The following is a 13,232-nucleotide window of genomic DNA, read 5'->3' as shown; positions in this document are numbered from 1 at the left end:
GCTCACCCTGCCATCCATGTGGTTCCTGGAAGAAACACCATCCCACCATGCCCGCAGGCAAACCGCTATCCCTATGGACACAATGGGGGCAGCCGGCACGGGGCGGGGGGGGGTGTCACTCTCGGGGCTATTCTAGTGAGCAACACTCAGAGAGGCCAAAAACTGGAGTGCAGGGGTGATGCCGGCATTACAGCCGGCTGCAAGCGAAAGGCACTCAATGGGCATGGGCGCTGCTGGGAGGGAAAGCGCCACGTCAGGACGGTCGGGAATCTCGACTGGCTGGGAGGGAGCTCCATCGAGCGCTCAGAGTTGAGGCTTGAGATCCTTGCAGCCACGGAGGTTTTTGCACGGAGAGCTGTGCTAAGCAAGGCTGGTTTATCACTTTGGCTGCAACACGAGCGTGCTGCACCCATGCATGTGTGCTTCCCCTGAGCCGACAGAGAACTTTCTCTCCTGGGCTTTGTTCCCTCTGGGACAGCGGCTGTGAGCGAGGCAGGGCTGTCAGATATGCACAGCAGGGGTCGAGGGGCTCAGAACGGATAAACCCCCCGGCCTGCGCCCGGCCCTGCCCCTCTCTTACAGCCTCCATGGCAGTTCCCCTGCAGCTGAATAGAACCATCAACGCTCTGTCTTCAGTGCAGTTTCTTGTACATAGAAAAAGGGGACAGCACAAAGCGTGAAGCAAAGCCAAGAAGGTGGCACCTGATTTTAAAAAGAATACATTCAGTACATCACAAAAAAATGCGGTGGAACTCACTCTTCCAATTGGGTTAGGCAGGAGGAAAATGGATTTGGAAAGCAAATAAGAATCGCTCACTTCAAGCTATAAGGTGGCTACTAAACACAGACTCTCCCGTGCATGTCCTGCTCATTAGTTCTGCGCTTTGGACATGCCTGCGGCTTCCCTGAAGCACCCTCTCTGGGTTACTCTTCCAAAGGGGTTCCTGGGACATCTGCATAGGGAAGCTGCCTGAAGCAATCACCGTTTGTTATCCTGTCAGGTTTCAGCCAGGGCAGATAGCCTGTGCATGCAGGGACTACAAACTGCAGGCATCGCAACTTGTGGATCCCAGGAAAAAGGGGGTACACGATATGAATTTACGGTACAAGGCTGTCACTGAAACAAGCCATGTGAAGTGGAATATAGTACTTCTAGCACCAGTGAAATAGTGTACGTTAAAAGAGTATTCATCTATATACAAAAAAGTCATGAAAACTTATTTTCAGGACATTTCTCAAGATCTTGAGAAATAGACCTCTGTTTACTGGTAAGGGAAGAAGAAGTAAGAAACTAAAAAGTGTCCATCCCAATACACACACCACCACCACAAACACCACGACCCGCCCCCAAATTACCTCAGGTGAGCCGCGGCCTTTTTAAAAAGTGCCAGCATCTAAAGCGTATGTAGTGACCTGGAACAACGTTGCTGCATATTTGGGATTCAGATGATACAGGGCAGCGTGAGGATTGCTAACATGGACAAAACAGCGGGACTTACTTTGCCTCTTTATTTCGGTAGCTAGGTAAATAGCTAAGGATTGAGGCTCTTGTGGCGAGGTGTCTGCTTACCCTTGAGCAAACAGTACTTCCATAAGTGCAAAACCAAACCTGCAACGCTGGGAATGGCAGTTTCCTGCTGACACGCATTTTTTTCCAAAAGGCAGGTGTCTGCTTCCTATCTGGGGCCATCTTTGTGCACGCTAAAAATAGTTCATGCCCTTAGTGCAGTGTTGAGAGTTTTGAAAGATGGACAGCAGTGTCTGGTACACACCTTCTTCAGGAAGGTCAGGAAGGGCTTCTTGACCTTCCTGAATTTTTTCAGCGGTTGATCTCGAAAAGCTTTTCTTCTCTCCTTTGCTCTTCTGGTGTGCTTTCAGCCTCTTCTCCAGAGACCTGTTTTCCCTTTCTGTTTCTTTGCTTTTCATTTTCCTGAAACGAAAGACCCTGCAAACCTTGATATTCCACAGTGTTATTAGAGAGGTAAAACCACGATCAACTGGAATCAGTTCTCATTTTAAACAAAGGGAGCTCATTTTACCTTCTTTCCTCTGAAAGGCTCATCAGCTGTTCCGGGTCTACCGAGGAGTCTGCTGTGCTCTCGGGGGTGGTTGGAAGCAAAGGTACAAGCGCCTGAACCGGAAAGGTTGAAGTTGACAGGTGGCAAGACACCTGGAGCAGTAAGCTACCGTTTTCCAAATTGCTACCTTAGCTCCTCAAATAAGATCCCTTTGGTTGCTTTGCATTATCCACATTTTGCACGGTCGTAAGATAGGCTTCAGGAGCTCTGATGAATTGGGATGATGGGCTGCCCCTTCTCGCGGGCTGGGGCACCACAAACTGGAGGGGTCTTGGAGGGTAGGACAGACCCTTGCCAGCTTCGTTCTGCTGGGCTTTCTTCTGCCTTCCTGGGACACGGTTCTGCCGTTATCCCTTGGGCAGCATTATCCCATTCTGGGGCGTGAGCCTTTTATTTTTAAATCTGCGATTTTGTATTTGACTTCTTGTAAGTATTTAGATTGATTAAGCACATTCCCAATGCATCTGAGAAACAACCTTTCTGTTTTTTCTTCTCTATCATTACAGGGTGGGAAAAGTCAAACAGACAAGGGATCTAATGACAGGAGGAGGCACAGCAGCTGCTTGGACCTATCAGAAACTACTGTCATACATGAGAAACGTGTCAGTGTTTGTTGGCCTGACATCCCTCTACTATTTCTGATTTCACCACCATACCTGCCCCTGCTTCTTTGTAGAGGATGAACAGAGAGGGTGCTGTGTGCAAGAAGTCTTTTGCCTGGGGCTCTGCGTTTGCTTCACCTGCACGGCTCCTTTGATCTTCCAAACGCACCCGTGGAACACAAAAGCACGTGCAGCAAAGTGACCTCGTGGAAGTGGACAACACCTAAACCAAAATCCACCAGCAGCACAATAAGGAATTGGACCAGAAGCCCCAGATTTTGAAAACCCTCAGCCCCTCCTCATACCTGTGCACCTGTCCACAGGTGCTGGCACCTCCTCGGCTGATGGAGGGGAGAGGCCGGCCACCTCCTCCCCAAAGATGTCCCCGCAGTTTTCAATCACAAACTGCACCAGCACGTTCCCCTGCACACATCAAAGCCTTGGTCTCAGCCTACGAGTTTTCTCCCTTTGAGCCTCCCAGTTGCCCCTGCCATCCCCCTGGGGAGGGAGGGAGGGAGGGAGGGAGCAGCTGTGTGTTGCACAGCTGGCGGCCCCGCTTGAACCACAGCAGCCTATGAGCAACAGTTAGCTGGTTGATGGTGAGAGTGCTCATCCTTCGTCCTCCATCAGGGTGCGGGCGTCTCCCGTATCACACTGGGACGCACAAAAGCCTCAGCAGTCCGGCTGCTGTTGGAGCTGCTAGAAAAGCTTTTTGGGCGAGCCGACGTATTTGTAGTGGCCAGCATGGCAGTTTGCTTTATACCGTTGCCCTGAGCGTGGGCGTCTGGAGAAACTGCCCGGCAGTCAGTGTGCAGGGATGACGGCCGCAGGGGACAGCAAGCTGCAGGTGATGGTCAGCGGCGGCACCGTGTCTGCCTGCGTGTTGTCCTGGCTCTGAGCTAATGGCGCTGCTCCCCAGTGGAGCATCCATCGAGCCTGAGCACAGGCTGTGTCTTAGCCAGAATCCGAGCAGGAGCTGAGGGGACAGTGACACCTCCAGAGGTGCCATCCGGCCCCCACCTCCCTGTGTGACTGTGCTGTGAGTCCTAAAGCTCAGCCGTGATGCCCACTGGCAAGGAGTCTGGGCCAAGGGATGATCCCAAAGTCCTCCCCTAGGACGCACCAGCAAACAATATCTGCCCAGTCCCCAATTATCACATGGCAGACGTAGTCAGAAGAGAGGAAAGATCATTTTATTGAGGACATCAGCTGCAGGCTGGGGGGGTGGTGGCTACCCAGGAGCCCTGGGGCTTCAGGCAGGAAAACAGCACCTGCAACAATAAGAGCCAGGAAGCACTGCTAAAGCCACAAAGCCAGGACGAGGCGTGACTTGGTTGCCCTTGCTTTGGGGAACGCTTTACAAAGTGCCTTGAATCAGTGCTCCCGCCCAAAGGACTGGTTCTCTTCATTTACTCCAGCAGCCTCGGCAGACAATAAAAGCCTTACACAAGCAGCCTGCCACAGCAAGAAAGGATCTTCCTGACTTGCCGTTCAGTTCTCAAATGTTACGTTACTGCCTGTGGAACAGGGTTTAATAGGCTGTATTCCCAAGACCTCTGACTCCCCTTTACTGACCTGGGGCCTCGCGTTTGTGCTTTTCCCAAATGATATTCGTTCTAGTGTTTGGTCCACAGTTCCCCATTCTAGTATCTAATAGTGCATTCCACCACTTCATACGTTGACTTTTCAATCGCTTCGTCCGTCTCTGGCCGGCCCCCTCGCAGGGAACACGGAAACGCAGATCGGGACTCCCCACTCACTTCACAGTTAAACTGTGTCTCTCACACACATCACACTTGCTGGGCAGCCCTCAGCCACACAGGCAGCATGTTACATACAACTCTAGGAATGCTGACAGTTTGCGTTAGCACACAAAGTACGTGTTTCAATGAACAATTGCCAAAAACCAAGTTCTAATTTTTTCTGGCCCTAAGCAGGGGCCCTCTGCTCTGTTGCCCCTTCTTCCCCCAGTTTCTTACCGGAACTAGTAACTCCAGCTCACCAGTTCCTTGACCATGGCTTCAATCTGTTCCTGAGCCACATGCACATCTTCTGTAGGTCCTTCCAAAGTGATGTTATCCTCTCCTCCAGTGAATTTGATGTGAACCTTGAGGTGAAAGACAATGAATCTCTTAAGAATTTGCCAAGATCCAAGCCAGGCCAATGCTCTTGGTCAGGCCTACACCATCCATCCCTGCCACTAAGAGATGCGCTCCTTCCCAAAAAGCCCAAACAAAATCCCCACAATTTTACAAGTCAGTAACTTAACGATTTCGGCCATATGGCAGTGCCTAGAGCCCAAGGCTCTGGTGCTGTCCCAGTTTCTGCAAGGGCTTTGGAGAAGTTTACTCATCTAGCCTTTATCTAGATACCGTCTAACTCACCAGGGAGAAGCCTCGCTGCACTCGCCATTTCCAGGTATCCTACTACATCAGTTCTCAAAACAGCACCACATAAAGCTTCCTCGGAAGGGCTCAACCCATGACAATAACATAGGAGGAGCAGTGTTTGCAGCAGTAAAAGAGAGGGTTCCCTTGAACAGCAAAGATCTGTGTCATTTCCCCCTGGGTTTACCCACGCTAGAAGACACCTCTCTCTTCCGTGACGAGTGATCTGGACTAAACCTTTTTCTACGCCGGGGGTGCTAAGCTAACCAGCTCATCCATACCTTTGGCATCTGCTGAGTTATTTTGGCCAGGTTCTGTCCTTTCTTTCCAATAATGAAACGATGAAGCCAAGAGGGGGCAGAGACCGAGGAGACGGTAAAACTGTTGGCCTGAGAGACAGAAAAACAGAGAAGCTGTTTGATGGACAAACTGGGAGAGGCCTTCACAACAATTCAGTTCCAATTCCCATGCTGCACCTCCGGTATTGACTTCTAAGCTGCACCTCTAATGGCCCAAGAGAGACCACCCCCGCTACACCTGTCAGTGCTCACAAATGTATCTTCGCGGGACCTTCAAAGGAGGCCTAGCCCATCTTGTCAGTACCTTTGCATAGACTTCAGCCAATGCTTGCCCAAGTTTTTCAGGCTCGCCTCGCAGTATCAGCGTCTCCGAGCTACTGTCAGTGGGTGGGATCTCGACAGAGACTCCAGTCTTCTCCAAGATCTCCTGCAGGGAATTCCCCTTGGGGCCGATGACATACTTGTGCTGGGACTTCTTCACCTCCACTGCAATAGTAGTAGTCTTCTTTTTCTGTAGGGGCAGAGACACTGAGGCATCAATCGCAAGGGGGCGGGGAAGGACAAGAGCGACAGGAAGAGGCACAAGATGCAGTCAAACTCTGCACCCAGCAAAGAGCAAAGCCAAGCTGAGCACAGTGGCTCGGCAGTACCCTAGCACCCCTTGGACCCCTGCCTACAGAAAGCCTTGTGCTCAAAAATTCACAGGGGAAGTACAAAACTAGTATGCTGGGTCAAGCTCCCTGGGACACGGCATGCAAGAGACCACACACACACACACAGGCATGTCGTTGTCGTCGTCCCCGTCCCCCCGTTGGACAACAGGGTTCAACTCCCAGCCGTCTCCCAGGCAGTGCTGTGATGCAACACTGTGCAGGCTATAAGCCGATTGTTGAAATCCAGACCGGTACAAATACAGACCTAACCACGAGGAGAAACAGCCCAGCAACCCACAACAAGGATATTCACAGCAGCGTTGGCTGTGGGAAATAAACTGGAGTGACATTCACTCTTCAGCAACTTCTGCTTATGTAGCAACTTTGATACTGTCAGCTGGCCACCACTGTAGGCTTCACACTTCTTTCCTTCCTTAGTGTGAACAACAGCCAGGGGAGCTCTTGGTGGCCTGCTAAGTCCCACGATACAGAAAAGCCAGAAATCTGTCACCTCCCGGATAGTATCAGCCCAGCTCCCACTCTGCCGAGTGAGGAAACGGTAGGATTCGGGGTCATGTACTGCAAGGGCTGCTGAGCCAGATGCAACCGAGGGATGCACAAAAGTAGAACAAGAAGGGAAGAGTGCCTAGGAGCGGGTGCCAGGGGAAGGTGGGAAGCTTTATGGACCATCCGTACCTTCTCCTCATAGATCTTCTTAACGCGAGCCACAGCCTGGGCTAGTTGCTCCTTTTCTCCGGTGAAGACTATCTCGGTCTTGTTGACACTGGGTGGAGGAATGTTGATGCGCGTCCCTGTGTCCTGCATGAGCTCCCTCACCAGCTTGTTGTAAGGGCCAGCAATGAAAGGGTGGTACACTTTCTCCACGTCCAGCCGCTCCACGGCACGCTTATCCTGGAAGAGCCCACAACAGACCTTGGTGGGAACTGCCCTCTATATTACAGTCTCTGCCAGGCACAGCTAAGTTCCCAGGGGTGTCCTGCCTGACACTCTGGCCCAAGCAACCTTCTCAGTTTGCGGGCTTGTAGATCTCCACCTCTTTCAATCTACAAATACGGTTGCTGCTGCTGCTCCTTGTTTACGATATTCACCCCTGTGATCTCCTGCCTTATCCCAGCTGGCACCTAAGACGCTTCACTTCAACTATCAAATGCTTGTTTGGGCTTCAGAGATGGACAAAACGCAGCACAAGAAGTTTCAGGACCTGGCAGCGGTGCTCATACAGCCGGCGAGTGGCACAGTATACGTCTCCGTTCAGGCTAACGTTAGCCACTGACTGTAGCCACGGTGGCTACAAACTCCGACTATACCGTGGGGAAGCAAAAAGGCTGACCAGCTAATGCCATGAGAGAGATCACAGTACTGAGGTACCTGCTCAGCGGAGATAAGCAGGATCTCGTGCCGGGCCTTCTCAATCCCTTCTTTAGTGCCGCTGATCTTGATCTGGTTGCTGGGGTCATCTGGGCGGGGGACCTGCATTTTGGTTGCAGTTTTGAGCTTCAGGTCCTGCAGCCTCTCACCCTTCTTTCCAATGACAAAACGGTGGTGCTCCTTGGGGATGGCAACTGTCGCTGAAGCCTGCGGCAGAAGAACCAAGCATCTGTGAAAAGCCTTGCCTGCACTGGCAGATCCACAGGAACAGAGCCAGGGAAAGCAAGGTAGACGCTGCTCAGCGGTACTGCTCCTCAGAGCAAACACAACGCCTTCCCAGCACATTCTGTCCGAGGGCTGACACTGTACCAGCTGATCTACAGTGCCTCTATGCCAGGAGTATAAAGCCCACCTTTCCCTCAAAACCCTTCTGTTTGCACAGGAGCAGTACTCTGAATTAGCAAAGGCCTTCCGACACAGACGAGGAGGTGCCTCTCCTCCAGTGTAAGACACCAGGCAACAACTGAGATGGCAGCGCACAGCTGGAGTTTATCTGAACTCTGGCATCTGCTGCCAAGGCTACAGAGAACAAGACATACAGTACGACTCCTAGGAAAGAGAAATTCAACACCAGAAACCTACTGCAGGAGGCAGGCAGCTAGCAGATGCTTACCGCTACTTAAGTGCTAAGGCGTCTTCAAGTGTAGCACATGCTGCTCCTGGGACTGCTTCTAGAAGGCCCCACATGCAAAAGGGGTCCTTCTCAATCTACCATTAAAGGGCTGCTCTATACAAGGGCTTCCTGACTTCTTCCCTTCTCACTGAGTTTTTACAGGTCTGGTAGCTGATGACTGCTATCATGCTCCTGATCCCTGTGATTAGGTAACCACTAACAGCAATCAGACAATGAACATTCAAGCTATAATGGAAAAATAAAAGATGAAGAAAAGATCACTCGGTGTGACTTTTCAGCTCTGTGCTCCTGTCCTGAAGCTAGCCAAGCCCAAGAGAAGCTGGAATACAGACACACCTTCCAGACCTGGGGCCAGGGCAGAAGGAGGTATATTTGAGAACAGTGGCTCACGGGTCTGTGGCGGCACGACCTGAACTGTTTTTTCAGATGCACATTGTGGATGTAGGGTTTCGTTCCTTTCTCTTTCCTCTGGCAGGGTATGACACAGGGGCTGAACAGCGCTAAGCAGACATGGTATTAACATTGCATTACCTACCTTTGGCATTATGCTTTAAAACACACTGCAACACCTGGCTGCGATACATCCTAACAAGAGCTACCACCTTGACTATGAGCTCAAGAACCTTAAGGTAAGAGATCAAAACCTAGAGGACTGAAGCAACCGAAACAACAGGGTTGTGGCTCCTTACCAGTGTGCCTTGAGTTACACAATGCAGAACCCTGACCCGAAGCTTTTGGCTTTTGGCAGGACTTCCTTTCCTCTACTTTTCTTTCTCCCAGCCTTCCACGTTCTCCTCTGAAGGACTTCAGGAAAAGCACAGTCCCGTTCTCACACACTACTAGCTTTGTGTGTGAGGCTCCTGCACCCCCTCCAGCACCAGCACCTCAGCACAAAGTCACTGGTTGCAACTCAAATGTTCCAGAGATCGCAGACTCCACGCTTCATGCAACACCACGGCCTGTAATTACCTTGGAACCCTATTTTAAGCCTCATTCCCATTCCAAATTGCCAGTTGGGTGCTTTGAAAACGTACAGCAAAGCTGAGTTAGTCATACCTCTTTGGCTTACAAGCACACGGGCCCAAGGGTCTCAAAGCATTTGCGAGTCTTGGGGAAGAGCAAAGACGAAGGCAGAAACAGTTAGATGCCCTCACCTGAGTCTGCAGTCGAGCGACAATCTGCTTCCGAGCCTTCGTGACTGCTTCCGCCTTGCCAGAGACCACGATCGAAAGGCCCTGGTCCTTTGCGAGAGACAGCTCCAGGTGAGCTCCCGTCTTCCGCATGATGTCAAGGCAGATCTTGGCCTGCTCGCCTTCTCCAAACTGATTCATGCCCTTGTATTTCCTCTCCTCCAGTGGCACATGGAACACCTGCTCAGCCACGGGACAGACACAAGCAGGGCACAGCAAGGTGTCAGTGTGCTTTGGATTGTCAGTGCCTCCCTCTGCAATCCTCCCTTCAGGCCTGTTCCAGCTATCTGTGCAACAGGGATGCAGAGCTTCTTCTGGGCAGTTTTTCAACACATCCCTCCCCCTCCAGAGCAGTCCTAGCATTCAGCTGCAGTCTTCCTTGTGCGCCAGGGCAAAGGACAGCAAAGAGGCAGTTACTCTGACACACTAAGGGATTTCATACTCCAGGGAAAGCTTCACTTCACCTACTTTTTGGAGGGATGAAAAGGAGGGAGATAAGACACCCACTCCCACCAACCTGAGTGATGACAGAAGCCTTTATTGGCCGGATTTTGCTCCAGGGCCCAGCAGGTTCCCGGGCAGCTTCCAAACATGGTGCTTTCTCAGGGAGCGCAGGGAAGGCTTCCTCGTAGGTGGGAGGATCCTTCTCTTCTTCAGAGTTTAAAGCTGTTACTGCGGTGAAGCAAACAAGGCAAATGAGATGCTCTCCCCACAGAAACGCCCCCATTCATAGGCAGTGCAACTCTATTGAGGCATCATCAAAGAGGGACAACAAAGGACTTGTGCACTACTATTCATCCTGCTACAGTTATGCTTGTGGAGAGCAGCCGAGTCGGGAGCACAGCTGAGCTCAGCACAGCACAGACTGCAGTAGGTGCCGCCATGGATGCAGGAAGCAACCGTGCAAGTGAATGGTGGCAGCAAACAAGCACATTATCACCAACTTTGTTGAGAGGAGGAGCTTCATCAGGGGACAACAGGCCAAGCAGAAAGAAATCAAAGGGACACAGCAAGGCTGTAGGTCAGAAGGGGACAAGACAGACACATGCCCAGGAAGAAGGCAGAGAGAAGCAGAAGCACTCTAGTTGGGGCAGAGTCCAGGGAAAGCCTGTAGCTTATGTTCGACTCAGCTGTGCACTGGGCTGTGCCAAGCGGGCCAGCTCGCAGCTGGAGAATGGGTGCCGAGACCCATCAGTGAGTCAGTCAATACGGTTATAATGACTTTCCCCAACACCTGGCTGAGCAAAGGAGGAAGTGACAATCCAGCACACTGATCCCACGAGGCTCTCTTGCAGCCCAATGACCCATGCTTGCACATGCCCTGCCCCACGGCTGACAGCGTTGCTAGCCAGAGCTCTGTGAAGATCTGAGGCTTGCCTCCGCCTGGCCCTGCACTGTGCAGCACCACCGATGTGCTCCTGTGGGTGGAAAGCCAGAGTCTGGCAGGCCGCCAGCCTAGGAATGGCGAACGCCGTGCCTGGACACTTAGGGGGAGCCGGAGGCATGGAGCGAGCTTGGCTAACAGCAAGGAACCTTGCCTGCGCAGTTTCTATTTAGAGGCACATCACAGGAACTCAGCTGTGTCTTCTCACCTTTCACCTGCTGCTGCGTCAAGCCACTGCGGTGTTCGGCAAAGCTCTCCTGGGTCAAAAGTGCCACCGAGCTCATCGTCGACCTCCCACGCACACACACAATCTGGGTATGCCACTGGAAGAGACAGAGGAGGCAACACTATTACCAGCACCATTCAAGATGCACACAAGTCACTCCAGGAAGGCAAAAGACGTGTTTACTGAGCACTTTTCCAGCCGGCCTCTTGAGAAGCGCCTACAGGGCCAGTCTGCTGCCCTGTTCTCTTGCTGAACCACACAGAAACTCAGGGGGGATTTTTCCTCATAGCACAGCGGGCATCAAAACCAGAGCTCCTCGTTAAGAAGGCAGAGGATGTGCAACCTAAGAAGCCTCTTGGAAAGGGGGACACCCCAAGCTGTTAAAGCATACTCTCATTAATCTATCAAGTATTAATGGCGTGCAGTTTTAAAACCAGTCTCCCAAGGTACACATAGGCAGTGCAAGACCCTTGTGGAACCCTGGAGAGAAAACAAAAAAGAGCCCAGGATGCTGCCTCTTCCTGAAAAACTTACGCCTTGATTACCAACCGAGCATGAGCACCTGGGGCCCAGAGAGCAGCTCCTGGTGTCTCCAGCTCCTCTGCAATCCCTCCCACAACAGGCTCTACCGAGCGTGACCTTCCCTTCCGCTCCACATACAGTCTCACAGCCCACAGTAAATACCACAGCCTCCTGGTAGCAGACTCTGCTGGAACTGCTTCTAGAACGCGCCCCCCCCCCCCGAAAAACAATCACCCAAACAAAAAAACTACCTGCAAAGCCCACTACAGTACATCATGCAGCCCAACAGTTTCTTCTCTCAAGGTTAGGAACATTAGGAAGAGAGGCCTAATCCTGCAGCTGGGTTTTATTTTCCTGTCTCTACTTTATCTGTTTTCATATTTTAATACAAAGAACACCTCCCTACTTCTTGCACAGACCCGTGTTGCAAAAGTTTTACAGGCTCTGGGCCTCTCAGTGACATGCTCTTGGACAAGTGAGACTCCTTACATGCTGGGTGAACATGCCTTTCCCAGCCCACTTCAGAAAAGCCCCGGACTTTCTGCAGCAGTGCATGTCTTTGTCAAGGATGTCACAGCATTTCCCTAAGGGTAATGCTGCAGAAAGAAGGCTGCTCTTGTGCTTGATCCACAGGGGCTAAAAGGCTTGTATTTCTTGTTACAGTGTCTGCTCAGGCCGTGCCTGGGTGCCCACTCCTGCTAAGGATGGGACCAACGGATCTGCAACTTCTCTCTTTCTGGCCGCAAGGGAAGTGCAAAGGCAGTTTCCAGATCCTGCCTTTACTGCTTGTCAGCTTCAAAACAGCCACGAGGACACCTGCCAGGCTCTTGCTCTCCTGCTGTAAGGTTCATTTGATAAGCTCTGCACAGTATAGGCCTGAGGATTTTCTTCTGTAGCATTCTTGAACACAAAACAAATGTGAACCATAGTTTAGTACTTTTCTTTTTTTTTTTTTAAGAGAAACAATGCTTTCACATGAAGTGGGTATTTTGCAGAAACCCACAGATCAAATTGTCAGATACCCTCACAGCCACGGCGAATGAACTTTTTCAGCCATACGCTCGCATTCAGTTTGAACATGTTAGACTGGTCTCAGTGCAGCTGCTGACTGCTCTAACCACCTGACTGGTAGCGGCCTGGGTGAATGACCTGAATCCCCGCAGCAGCACAATCCTAAGTGCACTTGTATCAGCTTAACATGCTTCTATATGCAAAGGGAAGAGTATGTTTTGGGAAAGGCAGTATCAGCGGAAATACTGTAACCAATAGCACATCTTGATTTTCTTTGACAAGGTGTGAACCGCACAGGGGGGCTTATCTGGGATGGCTCTGCACTCTGATAACAGCTGTAAAATCCAGGGTTACAGATCTCTCTTCCAATAGGCCGTACCCTCTTCAGAAGCAGCTTAATGTGCATTGGGAAAAAAAGACTAGCTACCTGACCGAGAGCAACTGCCCTTATCCTACCAAAGAAAAAGTTACCATTGTTACCGGAGAGCGGCGGGGAGGCGACTGGGCGACCGCCCCCCGCAGCCCTGTCCCCTCGGGGGTGGCCCCGGCCCTCCCACCAACCCGCGGGGCAGCCGCCACAGACAGGGGGAGCGCGACGTGACTCAGGGATTTTGTCCGTGCCCTGGGTGCCGCCGGAGCGCTCCCCGTTGCCGGCGCAGTGCGGGGCGGCCACTGCGTGGGGGAGCGGCTGGGGAGGCCGGCAGGTTGGGCGGGTGCAGGAGGCCGGTGGGCCGAGCCCCTCCGCGCAGCCCCCGCACCCCCGCTCGCTGCGGAGGGTTGCCCTGGCGGCACGTGGG

At 52.0% G+C, this 13,232-nt stretch overlaps 1 protein-coding gene across 1 annotated transcript; it reads right to left on the bottom strand.

Moving 5' to 3' along the window:
- Positions 1 to 5,301: 5,301 nt before the first annotated feature.
- On the bottom strand, positions 5,302 to 11,011 carry LOC129783253 (vigilin-like). The gene is made up of 7 exons (XM_055793240.1): positions 10,885 to 11,011; positions 9,810 to 9,964; positions 9,257 to 9,472; positions 7,409 to 7,615; positions 6,716 to 6,931; positions 5,671 to 5,877; positions 5,302 to 5,456 (listed from the first exon to the last, which is right to left on the bottom strand). The coding sequence occupies exons 1-7, from the start codon at positions 10,958 to 10,960 to the stop codon at positions 5,325 to 5,327; spliced, it is 1,209 nt and encodes a 402-aa protein (XP_055649215.1). The 5' UTR covers positions 10,961 to 11,011; the 3' UTR covers positions 5,302 to 5,324.
- Between the last annotated feature and the right edge of the window lie 2,221 nt (positions 11,012 to 13,232).

This window comes from Falco peregrinus (genome assembly GCF_023634155.1).
Source record: "Falco peregrinus isolate bFalPer1 chromosome 12 unlocalized genomic scaffold, bFalPer1.pri SUPER_12_unloc_8, whole genome shotgun sequence".
In the NCBI taxonomy this organism is placed as follows: domain Eukaryota; kingdom Metazoa; phylum Chordata; class Aves; order Falconiformes; family Falconidae; genus Falco; species Falco peregrinus.
The sequence above is the reverse complement of the archived record's forward strand: the minus strand, read 5'-3'. Positions and strand labels throughout refer to the sequence as shown.

Bases quoted from the DNA above. Each gene is read 5' to 3' on its own strand.
- LOC129783253 (XM_055793240.1), bottom strand. From the start codon at position 10,960: ATGAGCTCGGTGGCACTTTTGACCCAGGAGAGCTTTGCCGAACACCGC. The intron at 7,616-9,256 runs GTGAGGGCATCT...CTTCTGCCGCAG, and splicing joins TCGCTCGACTGCAGACTCAG to GCTTCAGCGACAGTTGCCAT. The intron at 6,932-7,408 runs GTACCTCAGTAC...GGGCTCTTCCAG, and splicing joins TGCTTATCTCCGCTGAGCAG to GATAAGCGTGCCGTGGAGCG.